Raw genomic sequence first — 27,458 nt, 5'->3', positions numbered from 1 at the left:
GAAAGGCCATGTCCCAGAGCACATAGATTCTCACAGGTCCTTTTAGGAAACTTTGCCTTCATTTTACATGCAGCGGGGGGACACCAGTGAAAAGTGGAATGATTTTGGCATGTTATTACATTTTTGCAGGAATTTATACTGGCCAAGTGATAATTTGCTCTATTATTTATTTTTTGCTTTGGCCATGCAAGTCTCCTCAGGACAGCAACCAAGTCCTATATTTCTTAGTATTCCCAGTGTCTAGCACTAGTCAATAAATAGAATGGGGGACCAAGAAATTGTTTTATAATATTTTAGATTTTGGAGAGTAAGGCTTTATGAAAACACATTTAGAAAGGAACTAAGCCAAATCCATTGGATAGCTGGTAATATGCAATTTGTGTGTGAAAACTGTAGGAATATATATACTAGATGGACAGCTGGTAATCTTCTACTAACTTACGCCACAAAAACTGGTTCTTAAGTGTTTGGGAAGCTAATAGGGTTAGTTTCAGAAGAGAAGAGACTTCATTCAATAAATGAATATTATTTTGTGAATGTTGGCAATGACTGTGCCACTGACTATCACAGAATCTGCCTGGACTTTGGTTTCATAAGAAAACAGTACTTTTCTCCCTACAGTCTAGGACACTATGAGATTTAATGACACCTTGAGGAAAGGTGTGATGACCTTTGGGAGGGGAGCTTTTGTCCTATAAAGTGAGCTGGGGCACTGCCGATCAAAGTCTTTGTGTTTCCATGGACTTCTCAAATCAACGTTTCAGAAACAAGTTCATTTTGTAAGGTCAGGATTTCATTAGAACCTCAGAGTAGCTAATGTTAAAATAGTGCTTTCCAATCTTGCATCTAAATTTCTAGACTTCTTTAATTTGTCTCATTGTCCAAAAGAGTCCTACTTTGATGGAGAAATGTTTCGGGTACACATAAGCTCTCATTTCATAGGAATTCTAACATGGTTATACTACAAAAATCTCGGAAACCATCAGGCTTAGAAAAAGTGTGACATTAAGTTATTGACAAAATGAATAAGCAAGAAATAAAAACAAATATCCACACAAAACATGCTTAAGATTGTTCACAGAAGCATAATTCATAAGAGCCAAAAAGCGGAAACAACTCAAATGTTCAACAACTAACCAATGGACTATCCATACAATAGAATATTATTTGGCCACAAAAAGAAATGATGTTTAATACATGCTCCAACACAGATGAACCTTGAAAAGATGCTAAGTGAAAGAGGTCAGACACAAAAGGTGACATATTATTCTATTTTTATCAAATGTCCAGAATTGACAAAACTATGGAGACAGAAAGTACATTAGTGGTAGCACAGAGCTGAGGGCAATGCAAATATTGAAGTGAGGGGTGCTCTCTAGAATCAGGGTTTTTATGGAGTTATGAAAATATTCTAAAATTGATCATGGTGATGGATGCAGACACTGTGAATAAGCTAAAAGCTGCTCAATTTTACACTTTTAATAAGTAAATTCTATATGCATTATGTCTCAACAAAGAGGTTGTATTTTAAAACAAAAATGTATAGCAGCTTTATTCATAACTGCCAAGGCTGGAAGCAACCAAATGTCCTTCAGCAGATAAGTAAATTGTGGTGTATCCAGACAATGGAATGTTATTCACCACTAAAAACAAATGAGCCACCAAATCATGAATAAAGGTAGCGGAAACTTACACGCATATTACTAACTGAAAGAAGCCAATCGGAAAAGGCTCCACACTGCACAGTTTCAACAATCTGACACTCTGAAAAAGCTGCAAGACTTTGCAGACAGTAAAAGTATCAGTGACTGACAGGTTGCAGGGAAGAGGGATGAATAGGCAGAGCACAGAGGAGTGTTAGGGCAGCAACGACACTATTCTGGGTGGATATGTGTCATGACGCATTTGTCTAATCCCACAGAATGAGAGGGAACCTTAATGTAAACTGTGGACTTCAGCTGACAATGTGTCAGCGTAGGGTCATCAGTTCCAACACAGGCACCATTCTGGCTTGGGCTGTGGACATACGGCAGAGGCAGTATATAGGAACTCTCTGTAGTTTCCACTTTTGCTGGGAGCCTAAAACTTCTGTAAAAATAAAGTCTATTAAAAATAAGATAAAAAGGGTTCGGCACCTGCAGCTCCGCTGCTAGGGTGCCAACTACATACACCAGAGCTGATGAGAACGAACCCAGCCCGGGCCTGCCAAAAGCCAAACAACAATGACAGCAACAACCAAAAAGTAGATGGGTATTGTGGCTGGTACCTGTAGTCCCAGCTACCTGGGAGGCTGAGGCCAGAGAATCCCTTAAGCCCAAGAGTTTGAGCTGTGACGCCACAGCACTCTATAAGGGTGACATAATGAGACTCTGTCTCAAGGAAAAAAAAAAAGTAAAGGGCCAGGCATGATGGTTCACACCTGTAATCCCAGCACTCTGGGAGGCTGAGACAGGTGGATTGCCTGAGCTCACAGGTTTGAGACCAGTTTGAGCCAGAGCAAGACCCTTGTCTCTAAAAAATAGCCCGGTGTTGTGGCGGGCACCTGTAGTCCCAGCTACTTGGGAGGATGAAGCAAGAGGCTTACTTGAACCCAGGAGTTTGAGGTTGCTATGAGCTATGACACATGGCACTCTACCAGAATGACCAGGAAAAAAAAAAAGGAGGAGGAGGAGGAAGTTGTTAGTATCTCACAAGGTCCAATGTTAGAGAGTTGGCACCAACTTCCTGAAGTATTCTCTAGCCCCGCTCTTCCTCCCTCCTAGCAGAAGTAACTGCTCTTTTATCTGTCCATTGTGTATTATTCTAACTTATTTTTTAGTTTTTAGCATCACATTTAGCATCTGTGACCTGCTCGAGAGCAGAGGCAGTGTCTTATTTTGTTGATATTTCTACAGTACTAGGATGTTGCACAGTAGAGTTGGAGACGCGTTAGTTGTGTGACTGTATGAAGGACATTCCACAGCTACTGCTTTAATGCAGTTTTAAAGGATTTTGCTTCAGAATCTATTCCTCTTCCAGTTTTGGGGGATCCTGAAAACTGCAGTCTCCAGGCATGTAATCCCAAGGACAGTGGTCAGGATGCGAGTGAATGAGCATGGAGGAAACTTCCTAGAAACCGAGGACATGGGGGAATCCTAAACTAATAACTGACCTGTACCAAGTCTCGTCACAGAGTTCTTCTAATAGAGACTTTGGGAAACATTCTCCCGTGGAGACAACATAACCAAGTGCAGTGTAGAACTCGGGACCAGATGTCCGTGGGGGGAGATGCCATGGAGGAGTGGTGGTGAGGCCTCCCTCTCCTGGAAGCCACCACTGTGACCTCCAATGGCTGCCTGAAATGGTCTGAGAGTCCTTCCAAGGCTTAGCAGTGAGATACCATGTGGATACCAGTAGGTACACATGGAAATGTGTGAAATGTTTTCCTGGGAGGGTTGACATTTTAAACTTTCATTATTCATGATACCAAATTTATGATACCTTACTGGGAGTTGTATGTAATATAGTTCCTGAAAGCAGGTTGTCTGGAAGGGAAAGAAAAAACTATAAAGAGTGGAAAAGAAAAGTTAGCTATGAGGTGATGGGATAGCTTAGGTAAAATAGCTTTTGTTTGTTTTAACTTCTCAAATTTGCCAGCATTTAATAGACAAAGTGAATATTCTTAGCCACACAACTTCTTGAGTTTTCTGACTAGGGCATACTTTTTATTTTACACAATCACTTATTAATACTGTATAAAACAGAAGTATTAAAGGCTGTTCATTAGTTAGGGCACTGCTACTCACTGTGTGATCTAGAGAAATTACTTAGACCCTCTCTGAACCATGGTTTGATTCATTGATAAAATGAGCAGAGTAATACCTGCTGATACCTCACAGGATGGTTGCGAAAATCTGCTGGCACTGCTGATGGTAAAATTCTTTATAAATTAAACAAATTTATTTTTTGTATCAGATGCTAGTGTAGAAAGGATGAGAGCTATGAGGCTGTGCCATCGATGGCAAGGAGTTTATTATTGGAGATACAAAAAAAAGTATGCAGTATCTCTAGTCTCTTCTTCCCTGAAATTCTGAAGGAGCTCTACCAGGATAAAGGAGGCTATCGGTATTTGGGGAAAGCTTTTTGATTAAAACTCCTTGCAATGTTTAACCCTAGGCGCACATACGCTTGTAAGACTATGTTGCCAAGGAATGCCATGTTGAAAGAGAAAAGCTGTTATTTGACCATCATATCAAAGAATCATTGATTTGTATCAGAAAACTGGGGAGGGCAGACATTCAGGGATGCTTTGGGAAGGAGCGTGATGTGCCTGAACAGTTATAACCCATAGCATCTGATTTGTTCCAGAGATCTCTTGACTGTTACAGAGGCTGGGGTGGGGAAACCACCGCTCTGTATTTGTGTAGCTCTTGAACTATGCAGGACTCAATGCAAAAACTGCATTATGAGGGCAAGGGTGGGGCCCACAACTTACAGATTTTGTGCCTTCTAGTTTCCAGAAGTAAATATTTATTAAATGAAAACCTGATGGAAAATGCACATCAGAGAGAGGGGGAAGTGGCAGATGTTACCCTCGGGGCAGGTGACCTGCGCCCGCAGAACTGAAAAGAGATCCTGCCAGGCTGGAGGCTGTCTCACCCCTTCCAAAGAGATCAAGTCACAGCATTGGCCCATGGGCGTCAAACAAAGGGCGGCACAGTTTAAGACAGATGTGAGAAGTTAGGAGACAGTTCACAGGACAGCTACCATGATGAATTTAGAAAAGAAGTGTGGGCAAGGGGTGGGGGTCCACTGGGATTATTTCAACCCCACAAGAAGTGCCTGAATAAAGTGTGACAGGTAGTTGATATTTGAACATTTGCAGGGATGACTGCAAATATTTTTAAGCTTTTTCTTTTTGGTACAAGGCCTTCTAAGGAAAAGGTCCCATTGACGTGGCCCATAGGATAAGCAGGTGAGGCTGCTCAAGACTGGATTCTCCCCTAAGTCTTTAACACTTCTAGGTCCCCACCCTGACACCAAGGACTGAGGCAGTGAATAGCTTAGCACACAGTGACCTATGCTTGACTTGGAGGAGTCACATACCTGCTACAAAACTGATGTAGAGGTCTGGGACTGCATTTCCCAAAGATTAGAAAAGTGTGGACAATATAATGAATGAAAGATTGAAATACAAGGAGGAAATAAATGATTCCTGGATTTGCAAATACTGTACTGGTTTGTCAAGGATGTGTGTGTTGAGCATGTCTCAAAAGTCTTTGTATAGTTTAAGCTTCACTAATTTCAGAAAATAAGTGCTATACATGGATCTCCAAGATCACTCAAAGTTGTAATTACATACATTTATTTTATAGTTATTTTAGTTTTGTGGACGTTGAATAATAAATTATTCATTTTAATTATTTCAGTCAATTCCTCTGATTTGAAACAGGAAAGGCTGACTTTAAAAACAAAACATTTGCTATTCAACAATCATAAAACTCAGAGTGAAAGAACTTCAGGTTTCACAGCAAGGTTAGTGTAAGGCTAAAGCATTCTGGCTCGGCGCCTGTGGCTCAAGCGGCTAAGGCGCCAGCCACATACACCTAAGGTGGCGGGTTCGAATCCCCAGCCCGGGCCCGCCAAACAACAATGATGGCTGCAACCAAAAAATGGCCAGGCGTTGTGGCGGGCGCCTGTAGTCCCAGCTACTTGGGAGGCTGAGGCACAAGACTTGCTTGAGCCCAGGAGTTGGAGGTTGCTGTGAGCCTGATGCCATGGCACTCTACCCAGGGGGATAGCTTGAGGCTCCATCTCAAAAAAAAAAAAAAAAAGGCTAAAGCATTCTGTAGATAACATGGATCTGAGGATAGGTGTGATCCTGAGAGTATAAATGTCTGGGAACAAGCAGAAATTCCAGGCATGATTTCAGACTTTCAAGGTCCAAGTGAAGGGCTCCGCACAGTAACAGGGGACTCGGGTAATATCTGGGTGACAGATGAAACAGAGAGAAAATTTCACTGAGGCAAATATATGGTATGAAGAAAGGATGGAGTTGGACACCAGGATAGCAGAGGAGGGCAGAGGGCTGGAGGCCCTAGGAGGGGTGGAGGGATCTGCAGGGCTAGAGTTGGGGCTGTGGCTATTCTCTCTTCCCCTTGTACAGGCCCAAACCCTCTGTGAATCTTCTGTGCTCTGTGGTGCAAGCCTGTGACAATATACACTCAAGCCCAGACACCCTCAGCTCTCAGTTGCTTCCGTGAGCCCAGCTATTCAGAAAATGGAGAGTATTCTCTGTTTTCTGAACAGCCATCCTGAACCATGGCAGAGATTATGCTCAGCTATTTTCAGTGTGGATCCCCAGTGCAACTTTCTGAGTAGTTTGGATTTACTCTTTCTGTACCTGACATACCCCGTAATTGATCCATTTATATCAACAGCTTGGGATGGTAAAGAAGGCAAAAAGGTAAGGAACACCCAAGAGAGATTCTTCATCGCTGTTTCCCATTTCTACCCCCACGTTTCAAAATGAGCTGGTCGGTCTGGAGATTAGGAGACCATGACTCTCATAGAGGACGAGGTGGGGCGGGGCTCGGGGCTCAGGGGGACTAAGGTCCCACCTCAGGTTCACAGGCTGCCTGTCTGGGTGTAGTGGAAGGTTCCAGGATAAAATCCCAAATACAGTGAGGTTGTGGTCCTGGGTTGGCACACTTAGAGAGCGTGGGTTCTCTGAAGGAGAACAGGCTCCTCACACTTGATGGAGAGTCACAGAACCAGGGCAGGTGTCACTCGACCAAGCTTTCCTTCATGGAGAGCAAGGTCCAGAGCTTCCAAGCTCTGTCCCCAGGATACAGGTCCTCTCCTGAGGGAGCAGATGTGACTGTTGATTCTGACTGTGTCCTCTTTCAGCACAGGACTTCTGAGAACATCAGGTGAGGATTTCACACACACAATCCTCCTTTGAGTTTTCCAAAGAAGGACAAATTGAAAATATTTTATCACTTTTAAAAATTGATAAAAGGAATAAATTTCTATCAAAATGGAGAGTGACATTATTCGTGGATAATGAGTGTCTGCACTTCCTAGAGAGTGGAGTGAGGAAAGTGAATCCCAGCCTCTTAGTCATTTTTTTGTTCTCAGCATCAGGGAGGAACCAAGAAGGGAAGGAGAGGTGGAAGACGAAAAGGTAAGTAAGGTTCTGCCGACTGACCTGAGCTCTCCCAGGGGAGCCTTCCTGTTCCTTCCGTGAGGTCCCAGGTTCCTGATCTCTGAGGAAGTCACTTGCTAGACACAGTCTCTCTGGGAAAAAGGGCCCTCAGAGTTGGTGCTCCCAGGAAGACAACGTGACCTGAGACACTTCTCAGAGTCCCTGCTCTGCCCATCTGTGGCCCTGGGTGTTGCCCAGTAGGTGGCCACGATAGGTGGTGAGGGGGGATGACACGTAGGCTGGAGTCAGAATCCTGTGTCCTGACTCTGGGTATGTCCTCTGACTTCCCAGGAGCTCAGCTTCCTCTCTGAGGTAACCCCTGCTGCTGCCTGTGCTGCACCTGGTGGGTTTGAGCATCCCGTGGGATAATGAGCGTGAAAGTCCTTTATAAATGAGGCCACACCCACACGTGAATCTTGTTAACATTACTGTTGACATTTGACCTTGTCTGTTGGGGGCTATCAATCTCCTATCCCCAGGGTCTCCCATGAAGGCACTCCTGTGATCCTGACACTTCTACCTTCCTCGCCTATCACCCCGTCTCCTGGTTTCTCAGGTCGGAGGATGTGCCAAAGGGAAACAGAGGAGGAGAGGATGATGCTTTTTATTCTGACAAAAGATTAATCTCACCCTTTCTTTCCTGGCTCCTTTTCAAAGCATGTTCTATGCGTGTCAGGAATTCAGGGTCATGGGGGGGTAGCCCTGGAATGGGTAAGTGAACAAGGCCTTGGGAGGAGGCTCAGAGTGTATTGTGAAGTCGTGGGTGGGGGCAAGGTGTGGGTGCAGGCTCCAGGTGGCCCCAGCCCAGATAGGCCAGCAGGCCCTCCTTTCCGTGTTCTGGTCCTGGCTGCAGCTTTGTACCTCCCGTCTTCTGCAGGCTCTGGGGCGAGGATCATTGTGTGTTACGTCCGGATCCCTTCCATGAAGTGATAGGGTAATTACTGTGGTCAGGAAAGTTCTGTTCTGGCAGACCCTGGAAGATGCTGCTTCCTCTGTTACCTCTGGATTCTAGAGAGACATCATGCACTTTACCCTCCTCCCACTCAGAAAGCTCTATAGGAGACCTAAGACCAGGCAGTCTGCTGAGCCTTCACCTCCCACCTCCATTCTCTCACCTGATCTGACAACCTCTAACCCGCCCACCTTTCCTCCTCGCCACTGGATGTCTCTTTGCCACCAGAGCCTGTTCCTCCCTTGGATTCCAAATTCCCAGAAGACCATTCCCCAACCCAGCTGCTTGCCTTTCCCCCTCTCCCACCACCTCAGAGCCCACCCAGGGCTATCCCTTCAACAACACAGTAAAATGTTTTTTTAAAGTGCTGGCCAGAGTCTTTTCTTTTACAAGAATTAGACAGATCAGAAACAAGGGCAGACAGCCCTAGAAAGGTCTGGCATTTAAGTACCAGCTATTTCATCAGGATCATTTCCCATCCATGCCTCACAGAGGGCCTGTGCCCTATTCCAGTCACATCTGCAGGCATCACGTTGACTGAGTGCCTTGAGCCACCCTACTGCTACCGGGAACACTGTTCAGAGAACTGCCTCTACTCTCTAGACAGATAACGCTCCCGAAACATTTCCAGGTAGGAAAATTCACCACCACTACCCCCAAATAATACATTCCTTGTTGAGAATATTGATTCTCCTCACTGAGGATATCGAGTCTCCTCAAAAAAGTTCTAATAAGAAGGGTGTCTTTTCTGTATACTGTTTTAGGTTTTGGGCAACCTAGAACTTGTGCTTAGGGAAAGGTAGGTGTTAGTTCAGCTCTTCCTATTGTCTATTTTGGCTTCCAAAAAATGACGAGTCTCCTGGAGCTTTTGTTGAAGAGTGGATATCATGTGCCCCCCAAAGCCCCTGCCCTCCCTGAGGGAGTTTGAGAAGATGGCCTCTGTTTCCTGCCTCTTAGCCCTGCCTTAATGACAGTGTATGGTGGACTTCTTCCCCCTCATTGGCTGTTTCATATCTTTTAGAGCTGTAAGAAGATAGGTCTTCCATATCTGAAGAGAGGGTCAAAGACAGGTATATTTTTCAGAAAATAGTGACTTCATCAGATTTTAGAAAAAGCTGTCAGGCCAGAGGATGACCATAGGTGGGTGGGAGTGTTTGGGGATTATTGCTATGGTGGATACTGGGCTGGTTGGGGGAAACTCTTAGGAGCAGGGTAGATGCTGCCTAAGAGTTTGTCATGTGGGGCATGCTCATACATTGGGGAACCATACTCTGACCTCAATGTTGTGGTTTTATTACTGGAAAGTCACCTTGGGGAAGTGCCCAGGTATTTCTACAGGCTGCCTAAATTGATGGCATTTGCACAGCAAAAGGCTCACACAATGTCAGTGGCAGGAATGTCACCCAGGCAGCTCTACCTCCCAGAGCAAAATAAAGCTGAGAGTGCAAGGAAAAGATGCCTAGAGTGAGTAAGAAAGTAAGAAAAAACATGAAGATGGGAACAAATGCTCTTTTTGGTGGAAAAGAGGTGTTTATGCCTCAGTGTCCCTTTATCATGACCCTGTCCCACTCCTCCCTTTCTCAGTCTGACCCAGGCACCACTTCCATGAGGCTGATCAGGGTCCTGCAGGGCTTGCTGATGCCATTTGGCAGAGGTGGCCCTGGGGCTGCTCTTTGTGTACTAAGCCATGTCTGCAGGACTGTTTCAGGCTTGTGGCCTCCTCTTTAGGGAAGGTGACCTCAGTGCCTTCCTTTTATCCTGCCCTTCATGTCCACCCATCAGAATGGAGGTACTGCCTTTGATTCTCATGGGCTTGGTGGAGCCACAGTAGCTATCTCCTAGAATACATGCAGCTCATGGCCCAGAAGTGAGTCCTGGGCTGTGCATCAGGGTGACAGATACTTGGGGGCTCACCAAGGACCTTTATAGATGCTTTTTTGGGAGAAGACTTTGTAAAAATCTACCCATGAAAAAGGGGCCTGGAGAAGAAGGCAACTCTACTTATACAGACTGGGACTCAAAAATAAGGTGAGTTTCCTAGCAGGCGCTTGAGGTAGTTTTTTCGGAAAAAAATTTGTGAATGCAGGATGTCATCACAAAACAAAAAACAGATGTACACTAAGCCCCCTTACTCTACTATACTTGTATTTTCTTGTCCAGAGTTGTGCCATTGACTCTGCAGCATCTGAAGATTAGGGTTGCTAAAAGAATGCAGGGTTTGGGGAGGCCCTGGGAAGGTCAAAAGGGGGAATGGGGTCCATTAGAGGTGGAGATTCAGGGGAGGACCTGGACATCCATGCGGATAGACCAGCCAATAACCTTGCCTCTCAATACCTTTATCTTCCCATCTTAGGGTCCTTTACCTCCATTCCAGTTCATTTACTGCCACACCCAGAACTTAACATGAGGAACCCCTCTGACATCTGTAATAATGTAGCTTGACATTCCACCCTTTGACTGCATCCCCCTATTTTTCCAATATAGACTCTCAACTGATCATTTTCTTTAACTCCAGGTCATTCATTTTTCTATACTCAACTATCCACCGCATTCTTGCCTCTATTCCCTCCCTCATCAAGGCAGACTTTAGGGTCTACATGGTAACCCAATATTTAAAAAGCTCCCCTTCGAGTAGGCCTCATTCAGTCCCCTTTCCTGTTTCCTATTTGGCAAAATCTCATCTCTCTGCCTTTTTCAGAAATGACTTCCCATATGTAACTGATCGCTATTGGATTAAATCTCACAAGTCTGCTGTCACTGTGATAACATTCGTGGTCAACCCCAGAACTCTGCAGAAATCATTCATTCATCCCCCAAATAATTATCTGGTGCTTACTGATAGTAAATGAAACAAATCGAGGTTTAGTCTGCTCTCCCATGCTACTCAAATCTATTTCAAACCTTCTGCACTTTGCCCAGACTAAGGCCACCTCCACTTGCTTAGCAGAGAAGCTGGACTTGTCATTCACAGAGGAACTAGAAGCCGTTAGATGGGAATTTTTCATCAAAAGAAATCTTCAAAAAACAATATCCATCTCTCCTAAAGTTTGTTATACAGAACAAACTTTCCTTCTTAGATTTCTATCCTCCAAGAAATGACACTTCCTGAAAATGGCTTTACAGAGTGATAACTAACACCTAGTTTGTTTGTTTTTTTTAATTTACTTGAGACAGGGTCTCACTCTGTTGCCTGGGGTAGAGTGCACTGGCATCATCATAGCTCACTGCAGCCTCAAACTCTTGGGTTCAAATCATCCTCCTGCCTCAGCCTTCTGAGTATCTGGGACTACAGGTGTGCACCACCATGCCAGGCCATCAAACCTAGTCTTGATGCACTGATCCACCCTTGCCAGCTGTCCTTACAGCCCCCTCGTGCCTCCTCATGAGGCACTTAACATCTTATTTTTTAAGTGTTTATTATGAAAATTTTTCAGATATAACATTATTATTCCCCATGCATTCACCACGCAACTTTCACAATTACCATGCATGACAGACCCCATCTTTACACTATGATTAAAGTGTAAAAGTCCATCTATACATCTTGCCATCTGTCTCTTAGAAGGCATGCCATGTGCCCTATGTCAATGGTCTCACATTCCCTTGATACTTGCACATGAAGATCACACTTATCCACCACACGGTAACGGAACCACATTCAGCTTTGCTGGCTTTGACATTCAGTTCTGCTCCACCTTGTAGTCAACCTTGAGAAATCATTTGAATTCCTCACCCCACTTCATACAAGCCATAATATGATAGAACAGATTCAGTGCATAATAATGCACATAATAATGCATGAAAAAATACTGAAGTAGAAAACTTTACGAGTTGATGAAAACTTGTGAATGCTATATGAATGTTTTCAAATATTTAGAAGAAACAAATTTTTTTCTGTCACGCATTTTAAAAGTCACTTGTTTCCAGTTAAATACAGATCATATATACTTGTTTATCTCCTCTCCTTCTCCAAATGCCATTAAAAGTAAAGAATTGTCAAGAAAATACAAATCAAAACCACTATGAAATACCATTTAACATCCATTAGGATGAGTAGCATCCAAGACTCAAATAAGGGTTTCTGAGAATGTGGAGAAATTAGAAGCCTCATACACTGCTGGGGGAATGTTAAATGGTGTGGCTGTTTTGGGAAACAGTCTGGCAGTTCCTCAAATGTTAACCAAGGTTGGCATAAAACCCAGAAATTCCTATTCTAGGTATACACCCGAGAGAAATGGAGACATACGTCCACAAAGAAACTTGCACACCTGTTTTCACAGCAGCATTATTCATGACAGTCAAAAGTTGGGGCTGGGCATGGTGGCTCATGCCTGTAATCCTAGCGCTCTGGGAGGCTGTGGCGGGTGGATTGCTCGAGCTCAGAGGTTTGAGACCAGCCTGAGCCAGAGGGAGCCAGAGTGAGACCCCGCCTCTACCAAAAATAGCCAGGCGTGGTGGCAGATGCCTGTAGTCCCAACTACTTGGGGTGCCAAAGGCAAGAGAATTGCTAAAAGAAGAAAAGAAAAAAAAAGAAAATTAAAAAAAAAAAACTTCAAACTAAGATGAGTGAAAGCTAGTTGAAAGCAAAATTAAAAAAAAAAAACACAGTCAAAGGGTGGAAACAACCCCAATGTCCACCAACTGACAGATGGATAAACAAACAAAAATGTGATACATCCTTACAATGGAATAGTGCTCAGTCATAAAAAGTATGAATACAGTGCTATAATATGAATGGATGAACCCTGAAAACATTATGGTACATGAAAGAAGCCAGTCCATATATGATTCCATTCTTATGAAATATTCAGAATAGGGAAATCTATATTGACAGAAAGTAGATTAGTGTTTGCTAACGGGTGTGGGGAATGAGAGCTGGAAGGGGTGATAGCTAAAGAGTATGGGGTTTCCTTTTGAAGTCATGAAATGTTATAAAATTGACTTTCGTGATGGATGTATAATTCTGTGACATGCTGAAAATCATTTAATTATATGCATTAAGTGGGCAAAGTGTGTATGGTATGTGAACTATCAATAAAACTGTTTAAAAAGTAAAGGATTTTAAAATAGTAAGTGCTGGGCAGTGCCTGTGGCTCAGTGAGTAGGGCACCAGCCCCATATACCGAGGGTGGTGGGTTCAAACCTGGCCCTGGCCAAAGTGCAACAACAACAAAAAAAAAATAGCTAGGTGTTCTGGCAGGCACCTGTAATCCCAGCTACTCAGGAGGCTGAGGCAAGAGAATCGCCTAAGCCCAAGAGCTGGAGGTTGCTGTGAGCTGACACCATAGCACTCTACCAAGAGTGACAAGGTGAGACTCTGTCTCTTAAAAAAAAAAAGGGCAGTGTAGGAGTAGGGTGCCAGCCCCATATACTGGAGGTGGTGGGTTCAAACCCAGCCTGGCCAAAAACTGCAAAAAAAAATAGTAAGTGCTTAAGAAAGACAAGAACAGGAGAGGATACAATAGAAGAGGTCAACACATTTCTGGAAGATGAAAATCCAGGTAACTGACTTAGCAAAGCAGAAAAAACTCTGCAAACAAGGGTTTTTTTCAAATCACAAAACCCCAGAAGACAAATGGCACGGTGGCACCAAATAAGAACTAGAGGTTACTTGCCATAAATATGGTTCTTTGAAACTTTGGTCCATTTTTGTTTTACATCATGTATTTAAAAAACAGTTTGGGAGGCATGATCTTCTCCAATATTTTGTAAAACTCTGTCGAAATGTCAGCATGCTTCAAATGTGGAAAGAGAATCCTAGGTTCTTGCCAGGGACAGAACACGAGACCACTTTGTTAAAATTGGCATCATCAGGGTGGTGCCTGTGGCTCGGTAGGGCACCAGCCTCATATACTGAGGGTGGTGGGTTTGAACCTGGCCCTGGCCAAACTGTAACAACATCAACAAAAATAGCTGGGTGTTGTGGCAGATGCCTATAGTCCCAGCTACTTGGGAGGCTGAGGCAAGAGAATTGCCTAAGCCCAAGAGCTAGAGGTTGCTGTGAGTTGTGACACCATGGCACTCTACTGAGGGCGACAAAGTAAGACTCTGTCTCTAAAAAAAAAAAAAAAAAAAAAAAAATTTGGCATCATCACACACAACTGGGGTCTGGGTGTGGCAGGCGTGGCAACTGTGGGAATCAAAACCAAAAATCTCAAACGCTATGTAAAACTCAAGACAACATAGTCAATGGGCCAATTTTAAAATGTATTAATTTGAAAGTAATTGAACACATTGAAAAGTTGCATGGATGGTAAACAACAGTATACTCTTCATAGATTTAACTCTCATTACCGTTCTGACTCATTTGTGATCTCTCTTTCTGTTTCTCTCCCTCCTTCCTTCCCTATCTTTTCCCTCTCTCTTGCATACTCTCTCTCTCTTTACACACACACACAGAAATACACATACATTCCTGAATATTTGTAAATAACTTCTCATACATCATGCAATTTCTCCTTGACTATTTCATTGTGTATTTCTTAATTTAAAAAAATCCTCTTACATACTCAATCATCCCCTGTAAACTTATCAGTTGTACATTTAGCAGTGCCATGTAGTACTGGTATAGAACTTTTAACTAATCTCTTATTCATATTCCATTGTTGTCAATTTATTCAGAAATATCCTTTGTTAATATCCATTACAGGATCCAGTTTGGAATTATATATTGCATTTGGTTGTTATTTGTCTTTAGTTTCCTTTAATCTGGAGCAGTTTCTAAAACTTTCTTCCTCCCCCTGCCCTGAGCATGGCCATTTTTAAAAAACACAGTAAAGCCTCTGTAAGTTGACCACCCAAGGACTGTAACAAGCGGGTCAGCATACAGAGGAGGTCAACGTAAGAACTAGGCCTACTGTACTGCTACGTACATGTGGGGTGCATGTCTCGTCTGTGCAAATTAGGTCAACTGAAGGAAGTGGTCAATGTACAGAGGTGGTCAACTACAGAGGTTCTACTGTGTATTCAGTGAGCCATTTTTATAACCTCTTCTCACCTGGAAATATTTTGGTGGAGCTTATCTTACTTTAAAGGATGTTTTCACCATTGTGAGTCCTAGTAACCTTAGAAGTTGTCTGGACCAGGCTTGTTATAAACAAACGTATACCACAAGAAAAAACAACAATATCAGAGATGCAAGGATATCTGGAGAGATTTTTCTGAACATAGAGACCTCTCAGAGTCAAGGGAGGGTGGACGCAGAGAGGCAGATGTGAGTCCCTCTTTTTTAGGTAGAAACAATAGGGAAGGTGTGGATGCAGAAGTCAGGCTGAGAAAGGAGCTGGCATCGCCACTAAACCCTCACCACGTGGAGGGGAAGGAAAGGATCAGGTGTCTGGGGCCAAAATAGATTCATCAGACTCAGTGAGAGGTAAGGAAATGACACGGGGCTTCATCTCAGCAGTTTGTAATCTGTCTTTCTCTTTTCTTCTTCATCAGGCCCAGGTGAGGTTCAAACTCACAGCCTCCCGTTTGCAGGGCGGGCACTCTAACTACTGAGCTGCAGCACCCTGCTAGCAGTTTATGATCTAAAGAAGGAGACTTTAAGGGTTCTAACCATTCAAAGACTGGGTAACATGGGGAAAGAAAACAAATACACATACATCATCAAGAAAAGTGACATCATCATTTTAAAAGGTATAGTGGAGCCAATAGAAATTGTGGTGTGAAGTAGGAAAGTAGATGGGCAGGAAATTGTTAAATCTTGCATGGAGGAAGTAACCATAAGTGTGTGATTCAAAACCAAAGGCATTGCTAAACAGTATTTTAGTTGTGCTCATGAGAGGTAACATGATGCTAAAGAGAATTCTGCTCTTTAAATCAGGATGTGTTTGGTCATGAGGGTTGAGGTTTAGCACAATTGCTCTGTAAAACAGAAGAGAGTTCTTAAATATTGGGAAGGGGAAAGAGGGATTGGTAGAGAGAAGAAAGAGGGGGCAGCAGGGTGAAACACTGTATGGGTGGAAGGGGCCAGATCTGAGAGCCCCAAGGGGCAGAATAGCCTAAAAGAGATTGGGAGAGAAAAAAACAAAGTTTTCAAGTGTTTGCCAAGGGTATCCTCTTACTATTCTTTGCCTCATTGGGCTTCTAATGAGGACCAGTCCCATGCAGGAAACTGACAATGACCTTCTCAGTCTTAACCTAGAATCCTTTATATGTCCTGTAATTAAAATACCATAAAAGGTACAATGAGTTTATGCTGAAACCTTTCAAGCCTTTTCAAAGGGAGGAAATCCTTAACGTCCAGACCTTGGCTCAAACCATCTTTTCACCTGCTCCTTAACTCCTCTAAATTATGTACAGCTATTGGGTGGGGTAAATTACTCCAGCACAGTAAAGCCAGAAATTTCCCTTTCTGCCTCCAGAAGTTTTAGAATTGGAAGCTTGGGAGTGTTCAGGCCCTGAGATCAGTGGGAGGAAGAAATCCTCCTCTTGGATCTCTTGGTGAGGAATAAATGTTACTGCTCCTAAGGGCCAGCCTTCTTTTCCCCGAGAAGTATGGAGAGTGTGCCATGTTCCCCACCTTCCCCTAATGAACATGGAAGTTCCCCTTTCCCTTTTCTCTATCCTTTTTGGAGCAGTATAGAGGATAGACTAGGTAGCTCTGAAAGGATCCAGGGATAAAAATCCTTTCCTACAAACAGAGATTTACTTTTATTTTTAAAAAGTTACTGACTCCAGAGTATCTGGCAGGTGAACTTCATTGAGTGGAACATGTATGGATGGGTTTTGCTCTTATAGATATGGGGTTGGCTAGAGCAAGGTCCAGGAATGGGTGGGTCCTATTGCAAAATCTATTATGCATAGTGAGTTACTGTGTCTGGAAAGCACAATTTCAGTTTGACTAGAAGGTCTCCTTGATTGTGAGGGCATTTAGAAGAAAAGGGAAGACCCTGTCCCTGGGAATCTCTTTAAGATGCCTGGCTTGAGGGCATCATTCTAAGATCACAGACCACCTGGCAATCACTTGTAGCAATTGGTCATCAGGTAGCAGCTACTGAGGATTTGGGGAAAAAAGAAGACAGTAAGAAAAATGTAACAGGAAAGGAAGTGGGTAAGAAAGAAAAAAAATGAAGAGGGAAAAGAATGACTCCATCATCCCTACTCAAGATCCCATCCTGGTCATCTGCCACCTTCCATTCCTGTACTTAGCCCTTACCACCTAGTGGCTAGTAAGGGCTGTGGAGAGAACAGTGATACTGTTTCAGTATAAGAGTACAAAGGATGGTCTCTGATCACACAGATCGTATCTGCAGGGATATCATAAGACACTCTATCATCTTCCTTGGGAGAGGTGATCTTTGGCCCTAGCCATGCTACATCTTACACTAAGATTACAGTGATTTAGGGGTATATTAGTCATCTATCATAATGGATACCTCAAAATTTAGTGACTTAAAAAATGTCTACATATTATCTCACAGTTTTGGTGGGTCAGGAATCCAGGTAAGGCCTAGCTGGGTTCTCTGCATCAGGGTCTTTCACAGGACTGCAAGCAAGGTGTCAGCTGGGGCTGAGGTCTCTTCTGAAGTCTCAACTGGGGAAAGATGAACTTCCAGGCTCACTTATGTAACTGTTGGCACGATTCAATTCCTCAAGGCTTGTTGAACTGAAGCCACCAGTTCCTTGCTGGCTGTTGGCTGGAATTATCTAGAGATGTTCCTCAGTTCCTCATCATGTGCGCCTTCCCAGTGTGGCAGCTTGCTTCATCAAAGCCAGGAAAGGACAGAGTCTGTAAGCAAAACAAAAGTTACTATCTTTTTAAATTTAAAATGGAAATATGTATTGTCATCTTTCCCTTAGTCTCCTGGTTGGAAGAAAATCACTAAGTCCAGCCTACATTTAAGGGGAGGGGTGATACACAAGTGTGTGAATACCAAGAGGCAGCGTCATTGGAGGTTTCTTAGAAGCTGTCCTAACACAAAGGCCTCTTCTTGGACACCCCACTCAGTTCATCGAAGGTAAAGTGGCCAAAGGTACCAAATGGACCCTCATTCTCATCCATATCCATGGTTAAGGTCAAACCTGTTTAATGGCTCAGTGGAGTGATGATTAATAAGAAAAATATCAGAGTGGCTGGGCTTGGTGGCTAATGCCTGTAATCCTAGCACTTGGGAGGCCAAGGCAGGTAGATTGCCTGAGCTCATGGGTTCAAGACCAGCCTGAGCCAGAGTGAGATCCCATCTCTAAAAATAGCTGGATGTTGTGGCAGGTGCCTGTAGTCTTAGCTACTCAGGAGAGGCTGGGACAAGGCAAGAGAATTGCTTGAGCCCAAGACTTTGAGGTTGCTGTGAGCTATGATGCCACAGCACTCTACTGAGGGTGACAAAGTGAGACTCTGTCTCAAAAAAATAAATAAATAAATATCGGCTCAGTGCCTATAGCTCAAGAGGCTAGGGTGCCAGCCACACACACCAGAGCTGGCAGGTTCAAATCCAGCCCAAGCCTGCCAAATCGCTTAAGCCCAAGAGTTTGAGGTTGCTGTGAGCTGTGATGCCATGGCACTCTACCCAGGGCAACAGCTTGAGACTCTGTTTCAAAAACAAAACAAAACATATATATATATATATACACACACACACATATATCAGAAGTTGGAGGTTGAAGCATCCAAAGAAAAGGAGAAAGCTGGTGTGAAGGTAAAGGTAGGGTGGGATCACCATGATGGTAAAGGGCAAGGATCTCTGAGAATCCCCTGACATACCACTGCCAATGTTCATTCTAGACTTAGAGGGGAGGAGAAACTAGTTGCAATACCGTGCCTCCACCATAGTCTCCACTCTGACATAGTTCCCAGACCATAGGACAAAAGAAGCAACCTTCCACTTCTATGGGGACAGCCAGGCTTATAGAGGGAGCGTATTTTACAGGCTATAAGATTTAATTTCTACTTTTATTAATATATTTAAAAGGCATACACACCCTTTTAAATCTGATTCTCATAGGTTGAACATCATAGATTTCGACACCCAGTTGGTAGAAAAATCAAGACTAGGGAGCTCAGAGTATTTAACTCTCGGCTGTTTTCCATACAGCCATTGTCTAAAGACTTCTAACAAAGGGAAACGTGATGCCCTAAAGAGGCTGAGTTGGCCTGAGGTCACAGAACATGTCAAACCTGGTGCCCAGATACTTGCTTCTTTCCACTCAGAGAAACATCGGATAAGGCAGTAAGACAGAATTTGCACTCACAGAACATCTAGGTAGTGACCCACCCAAAATAGGGTAGCACCAACAGTAATACCACTTAATTATTATACAAGTTTACCAACGCATCACTGTAAGAGAGGAGGCTGACAATGACAAGGGAGGGCAATTTTCTTCTACGGGGATTCTTGCTCTACCTGCTTACTCAGGCAGGATAATCTACCAAGCTATTGATTGGTGCTTCTGATCCCTGCCAATGGGGACTCCAAAAGGAATAAAAGTTAACTTGCCAGTTTTGTCTTCCAGGAAGTTCTGAGCTCTTGGTCTTGGGGGTAATTAGTGGCTTTTATGTTCCCTGACCCAAAATGGAAGCTTTGAGGCACCAATTGTACAGTCATACCCAGATTGTCATGTGGCAGGGAGATTTAGCAGGTGCTCCTGGGAGGGAGGAGCTAGAGGTTGATGCAGGTGCTGTATTGGAGGAAGAGTTGCTAATGGTAGCAGTCATTGGAGTCAATGACTTGAAAATAAGGATGTAAGAGCGGATGGGTCTCTGTGGAAGTCCTCAGGAGACAGCAGGATTTCTTAAGGAACAAAATGATGTTTGCTGAGATGACTATCAAGCCCCATTATCTTGGGATCCGCAGCAAAACACTGCATTGCACAACCTTGGCATATCTATTTGGCAGTGACTACCAAACTAAATAGGGAAAAGGTCAGTAATGACTACTGTTAGTCCTATACCTACCCTTTAAAATGGGTGCTTTGAGCCCACTAGCTTGGAAGAGAAGAGACCAAGAAGGGAGAGTCTTTTTCTATTGCAAGGTGGGATTTGGATGTAACTGGAAGCAAATACAACAGATTTTCAACAACAAAAAGAATCTGGTGACTCAGGTGCCCGAAAAGGTCAGGGAGCAAGACTGTCCTCAGGCAGTAGGATTCACAGTGCGGCTTAAGTAATGCCATTTCTTTTTCTATTCATTTCTTGGCTCTCCGGGCTGGGTTCCCTGTAAGACAGTGTGTCTGGCAAGCTCATAGTTACAGTCTCTAAACTTCAAGTGCCTGAAAGAGAAAGAGGTGGGAGTGGGCCCTGGGAAGGGAGCTTGAGGTGGGAGAAATCAGCTGGAGGCTCCAACATCCAGTGACACCATCCACCAGCCTGGCTTCCCACTGCTTACCCCTTCTCATCTTAGATCCCTGTATCTTCATTTCAGTTCAGTTACTGTCACACTCCAGAACTTATCACCAGAAACACCCTGCCATCTGAGAAATACAGTCTGACATTTTACCCTTTATCCTTCTCATTTTCACCCTCAGTACACCAATTCTTCATCCTACTCAGGAAGGACCAGCCACTTTAAACTCTCTCCCTGTCCATCCAAAAACTTTTTGCCTTAATTTTCCCCCTCTCCAAGGAAAATTCCATGGTCCACACTAACCACGGACCTGTATAGCTCCATTCTTAGTCTCCTTTCATCTTTCTTGCCTGCAAAAATCCAACTCTTGGCCGGCGCCTGTGGAGTAGGGCGCCGGCCCCATATGCCAGAGGTGGTGGGTTCAAACCCAGCCCCAGCCAAAGACTGCAAACAAACAAACAAACAAACAACCCCCCCCCCCAAAATCCAACTCTCTACCTCTTCTAGACCTGCCTTTTAAAAAGAGGCTGATTTCCTTTTGCGCAAAATGGCACAATTAAGGGCATTGGTGCCAGTTAATTCATCATCTGTGACTTCTGTCCAGTTCCCACACCTCCTAAAAATGATGCACTCATTCCTCCGATGATGACTTGGCACTAGGCTGTCTCCTCAGCACTGGGACACACGGGGAGGAAAGAAAGCTCAGTCCGGGCCGTGTTCAGGACCGTCGTCTTAGTTACGTCTCTCGCTGAGCTACTCTAAACTCCTATTTCACTCCCCTGAACTTCTCCATCCTCCTCATCCACAAAGGAGAAGTCAACATACGGAAACTTTTCATCATAAACCTTGTGAGTACCCAACGCTGTGCGCCCGCTCCCCGCCTTGCCGTTTGCTCCCCCTGCGCCGAGTCCCGCAGACGCCCCTTCTCCCTCCCCGCCGTCCGGTCCTCGCTCGAGGACTCACAGCGCCTCCCCAGCGTGGTCGTATCGGGCGTCACACTCTGCCTGGCGCTCTCGGGCCATGTGTCCCCATAGCTCAGCGCCCGGCACTTGGTAACCTGCACCTGGACGGGCGGAGCCGTGACTGTGGGAGGAAGGGCCGGGGACGCTCGGGAGGAGCTCGGCCGGGCGACCGGGGCGGCACCGGCGGCGGGGCGGCCGTTGGGCTTTATAACGGCGGCAGTGGCGGCTGCAAGTCTCACCTCAGGCGTCGGGTTCTGTCCCCGTGGCTTCCGGATGACGAGTGGAGACCGGCTTCAAAGACGTGGTGGTGGCGAAGGCCGCGAGTGACCGGCCGCTCCCGCGCTGGGGGCGCCTGCCCTTTGCTCGTCATTTCCCGCCGGTAGGCGGCGCCCGCGGCCTCGCAGCCCCGCAGCCTCCGGCCTCGCGCCGGGCGCGGCCTCCGCCCCGCTGCCGCCTCGGACCGCGCGGGGTGCGCCCGCCGCGGGCGCTGTGCGCAGGCGGTGACGAGAGTCACCAGAGCGACAGCGCCGACCGCTGTTGGGCAGACCCATTTGTTTTTTTTTGGAGACAAGAGCCTCACTTTGTCGCCCTCAGTAGGGTGCCGCGTCACAGCTCACAGCAACCTCCAACTCCTGGGCTTAGGTGATTCTTTTGTCTCAGCCTCCCAAGTGGCTGGGACTACCGGCGCCCGCCACAACACCCGACTATTTTTTGTTGCAGTTTGGCCGGAGCCGGTTTGAATCCGCCACCCTCGGTATATGGGGCCGGCACCCTACTCACTGAGCCACAGGTGCCTTTGCCTTCTCTCTCCGTTGCAGATCTAGTTCCTCCCAACAGAAGTCTTGGTTCACATTTCATGAACTAAGCAGGAGAGAAAAAACATCAGTTAATAAGATACAGTTGCGGCTTTATTGCTGCAGTGAAATGGCGTCACTGGAGTTGCTGCTGCTGACAGTGGGCTGACTGTCCAGTCCTCCTGCTAAAACTTACACATTAGAGCTTTGCTGCTATAGGTGATTCTCCAAAGATATCAAGTGGCTTTTTAATGTGGCTGCCAGCATCAGGGCGCTCAGGCTGGATTAGAGCCTTATTTCCCAGAGACATCAAGGGCTTAGCAAACTGGCCCTCAGTCCAAATCCAGTCCACTGCCTGTGTTTATAAATAAAGTTTTATCGGAACACAGTCATGCCTGTGCTTTTGTGTAGTCTCTGGCTGCTTCCACAGTGTAGTATCAGAGTTGAGCAGCTCCCACAGAGACTATATGGCCCACAGAGTCCAAAACTCCCTGGCCCTGGCTTGGTGCCTGTAGCTCAGTGAATAGAGTGCCACCCACATACATCAAGGCTGGCAGGTTCGATTCTGGCCTGGGCCTGCTAAGCAACAATGACAACTGCAACCAAAAAATAGCCGGGCATTGTGGTGGACACCTGTAGTCCCAGCTACTTGGGAGGCTGAGGCAAGAGAATCGCTTAAGCCCAGGAGTTTGAGGTTGCTGTGAGCTGTGATGCCACAGCACTCTACCAAGGGTGACATAGTGAGGCTAATCAATAAGAAAAGAACAAATAACCCCATTTCTATGTGGGCAAGAGACTTGAACAGAAACTTCTTTGATGAAGACAGGCACATGGCCTACAAACATAAGAAAAAGTGCTCATCATCCTTAATTATCAGAGAAATGCAAATCAAAACCACTGTGAGATATCATCTAACTCCAGTAAGAGTAGCCCACATCACAAAATCCCCAAACTACAGATGTTGGCATGGATGCAGAGAGAAGGGAACACTTCTATACTGTTGGTGGGAATGCAAGCTAATATGACCTTTTTGGAAAGAAGTTTGGAGAACACTCGAAGAACTAAAAGTAGACCTACTGTTTGATACTGCAATTTCTCTCCTGGGTATATACCCAGATGATCAAAAATTATTTTAGAACAAAGACATTTGCACCAGAATGTTTATTGCAGCCCAATTCATAATTGCCAAGACATGGAAACAGCCCAAGGGCCCATCAACCCATGAATGGATTAACAAATTGTGGTATATGTACACTATGGAATACTATGCAGCCATAAAAAGATGGAGACCTCACATCTTTTATGTTTACCTGGATGGAGCTGGAACACATTCTTCTTAGTAAAGTACCTCAAGAATGGGGGGGGGGAAGTATCCAATGTACTAAATACTACTATGAAATCAATATATAATCACCTACCCTACACATTCATATGAATGACAAAACATAACTATAGGCCAGAATGTAGAAGGGAAGAGGAGAGAGAGGGGAGGGGAGGGGAGATATGGGAGGAGGGAGGGCATATGGGGGGGACCTCACCTAATGTGCATGATGCAATGATATATTTCAAAACTATTAAGAAATGAAAAAAAAAAGAAGAAGAAAGAAAACAACTCCCTTGCTCTGACAGAGGTGTTTGCTGACTCCTGGTCTAGGATTTGCCTCCCTGAGTGCCCTTTGGGGATCTCCACATCAGTACTTTACAGAAGTAATAGGTCTGCTCTGTGTGGTGTTGGTCGAAGCATGGTGCTTCCTCTCAGGCCCAGTTTTTACCAGTATTCTATATGGCATGCGTCATCTTCTTAGGGTACCTCTGTACCCAGTGCAAAGCCACATACCATATAGAATCCCCTGCCCTGTGTGACCTGCTGGGCCTGGTGTGCCACTGTCAAGCCCTGCCCAGCCATATCTGGGTTCAGGGCCCAGTTATTCTGTAAAATAATATTTATATGAATTTTTATGAGGCAAAAATGTCCTAAAAGTTACTTCATAATAGAACTAGTGAGGACATCTTTCAAGATCTTGCCTGCTGCCTTCTGCTAAATAAGGGCAGTATGGGTAGGGCTACTCCAATGTGTGACCGCTGGGCTCCCCAGGTGTTCTTCTCCTAAACATGGGATCCTCTACCCTCCACCCTCCCCCATGACACCTAGTCCCTTTGTCCTATCTGGCCCCCTGCTCAGGTTTCCCTCCCTGTACCTCCTGCTTCCCCCTTCCCACTCACCTGGTCCTGGCTTCTCTCCCCAAAGACATGGTGAAGGGTGACTGGGTCAGTCTCAGCCAAATCTGACAGCTCCTGGCAGAGGGGGAAGGGTATGCCAGGGAGATGTGAGTCCCTCCATGGTAATGTTTTGCTCCAGAGTATGCCCCAACTGGGAAGTGTCTTGCCACTGGGATGCACTGTCACTCCAGCACATAGCTGTGGCTCTGCCTTCAGTGTGCACGTCCCTGTTCCTCTCTGTGTCCCTGCTTCTGAGGAGCCCTTACCTCCTTGTCAGTGACCAGCAATGGTAGGAAGAAGACTCAGTGGCGAGTTCTGGCTTTGCTGTGTGGCCTTGGGCAAGTGCTTTGGCCTCTCTGAGCTGTAGTTTCCTCCTCTGAGAAGGAGGAGGATGATATACTAACCTCAGGGGATTCTTAGAGGTGTCAGTGAGGGCTGTGAGAGCAAGCACAGCAAAAGCTAGAAGCCTCCAGACAGATGGGACCCACTGCTGCAGACAGGATGTGCATCTGTCTCAACCCCTCCAGCCACTCCTACCTTCTCCCTCCATTTCTCCAGCTGGCCCAGGACCCTGGCAAAGAGATTGCCAGTGGCTTCTGCCAGCACTGTCAAGCATGGTATTCCCAGGAGTGAACCAGCCTGTCAGGGATTTAAGGTCAGAAGAAGAAATCAAAGTAAGGACAATTCCACGTTCTACAGATCACAGTCCAGAGCCTTGGCCTCCAAATCTGGATGCCCAGAACTTTACAAAATGGCTTTTTCATGCTCCCTTCCCTCTCTTAAAATAGAATCCATAGATAGAAACACTCCTACACAGATAACTTTAAAAGCTCAGTAAAATCCCCTAAATGAAATGTAACACAGACCTGGAAGGAACATATGCAGAGTATAATCCACTGCAAGTTCATGCTGGGACGCAGGGCAGGGTGTGATCAGGGAACTTGGCAGGTGTCTGCTTCAACCACATGATCACTGATGAAATTCCTACCAATGTCCACAGACAATGGAGGGCCCTATGGCAGCTCAAAGACCACAGCAGCATGCTAATGGGATTTTCAGAAATGGAGGGGAAGTACTTGGGAAAGATACAAATCCAAAATAAATTTACCCATCAATTAATAAAATAGTGCCATGCTGGAGTAACTCAATATACATTAAACAGTTGTCCTTAGCTCAAATGATATTAAATCCGTTTTGTTCCTATATAAATGCTCAGCAGATGGTCAGAAGTCAGGGGAACCCAGGAGAATCTTCTCTGCAAGGGACATTTGTATGCACCTTGTCTGGACACCTGACACCCAGCCCCCAGCAGGCCACCCAACACTAAGGAACTAAAAATGCCATTGCAAGTTTTCATGGTGCCGCTAGGTGGCAATGCCACTCCTGTTGAGAAAGTCTGGCCCCAATTTAGGAATCAAAAATGAGGGGAGAAAATTGGAACTTTAGGAGAGCCATATGAGTTTGTAGCAGCACAGTTATAACAGCAGCAGCAGTAGTGGCTCAGCCTGGAGAGATCAACAGCAAAGGAGCACCTGCTGGGACCTAGAGCTGCCAGGAAAGGTCCTGCCAAGAGTGAGATGCCCTGCATGGGTCCCTCTGGGTTAAGTCATTTATACAGTTCCTGCCACATGCTGGGGACACCATCTCTACCCTGGAGACCATCTCTGCTCCTGGTCTAGAAGAGCAGAGCACAACATAATTACAAAGTCATGTGGGTCACTACAAAAAGCCATACGTGGACGGAGCTGCCTGGAGGACGTGACTGGCAGGATAGGTTTGGTGGGGTGTAGAGGAGCAGATGGAAAGCTCCTGGGTAGGAGTGAAGGGAGAAACCTAACGCTATAGGTGACAAATACAAATGGGTTCTTGTTAGGGAGCAGGGCAGGGTAGTGGGAAGAGGGGTACCAGGACAGCACAAGCAATGCATCACCACATGGACCTTGAGTAGATTCTAAGCGGTGCACTGAGCACCTTGCTGACACCAACCCTGTAGAAGCCCTTGGGTGTTAGTGAGTGGACGTTTTCACCCGTGTGTACCTCCCCAAGGCTATGATCAGGCCTGAGTCTCCATCTCCCATCCTCAGCACTGTACTTAGCACAGGGGTGGCCTCTGTAAATGTGAATCGTGAAGTTCCTGTGTTGGGGGCCTCCTGCTTCTCTCCTGTGGGACTAAGAAAGAAGAAAATGACAAGGACAGGGTGTCCCCTTCCCTTCTTGCATCCTCTTTTACCATCACAGCCCTAAAGGAACCAGACCCCTGCACACAGAAGGGAACAGGTGCCCCAGCTGGTCGGGCAGGGCAGATCCAATCTCCTGCTTAAACTGAAGCTTCACACTGGTTCCACCCAATTTGCTGGGCATCAGATTGCAATGGAAAAGAGGCAAATCCATGTAGTCAGAACAGACCCGCTGTTGCCAGGAGCTGAGCAGAGGTGGGGGATGGCATGTACTGCTACTGGGTGCAGAGCTCCCTCTCAGGGGATTCAGTGGTGGGCGGCTCAAGGAGTAGGACCCTGGCCCGGCTCCATATATCTGGGGTGGTGGGTTCAAGCCTGGCCCTGGCCAAAACTGGAAAAAAAAAAAAAATTCAGTGGAAACAAAGCAAAACACATCTGCAGCATGGATAAAAACTGGAGAAGGGGCATTAGGAACCATGAGAATCATGATTTGAGTCTTTATCTGTGACAAAACAGCTCTTTTTTTCCCCTGTTCAGGATATGCACTGAGGACTCTTCCTCCACCAGCTCTGGCCCTCCCAGAAACTGTAGCCCAGGATTAAGCTCAACCTGTTTGGCCACTCAGGGACAGGGGAAGACCACCCTGGTGGAGTCTCTCAAGTATGGGCTGCTGAGGAGCTTCTTCCGGAGGCTCCAACCCAGACCCTCCTCCAGCAGCTCCAGCAGATTCCCATCCTCACCCCTGGCCACTAAGCATGCAGGTAGGAGGCCCCTCAGGGCCCCTGTCCCTCCCTAGGCAGTGACTGCACTGCCATGTTAGGGAAAGATGGCTGTTTTCTGTAGCTTGACCTCGTGACCTTGGTAGCTTTCTTTTTTTTTTTTT

At 45.5% G+C, this 27,458-nt stretch overlaps 1 protein-coding gene across 1 annotated transcript in view; it reads right to left on the bottom strand.

Annotated features, from left to right (window-relative positions):
* The window catches only part of FBP2 (fructose-bisphosphatase 2), a 196,390-nt gene that overhangs the window by 123,346 nt on the left and 45,586 nt on the right, over positions 1–27,458 (bottom strand). Inside the window, exon 4 of the mRNA XM_003783008.3 lies at positions 20,027–20,035. Within this exon, the coding sequence (XP_003783056.1) occupies positions 20,027–20,035 (9 nt within the window). The remainder of the gene's footprint in view (positions 1–20,026; positions 20,036–27,458) is intronic.

This window comes from Otolemur garnettii, unplaced genomic scaffold (genome assembly GCF_000181295.1).
Source record: "Otolemur garnettii isolate 467f Iridium unplaced genomic scaffold, OtoGar3 scaffold00006, whole genome shotgun sequence".
Taxonomy (NCBI): Eukaryota; Metazoa; Chordata; class Mammalia; order Primates; family Galagidae; genus Otolemur; species Otolemur garnettii.
This window is presented reverse-complemented; position numbering and strand designations above follow the sequence as displayed.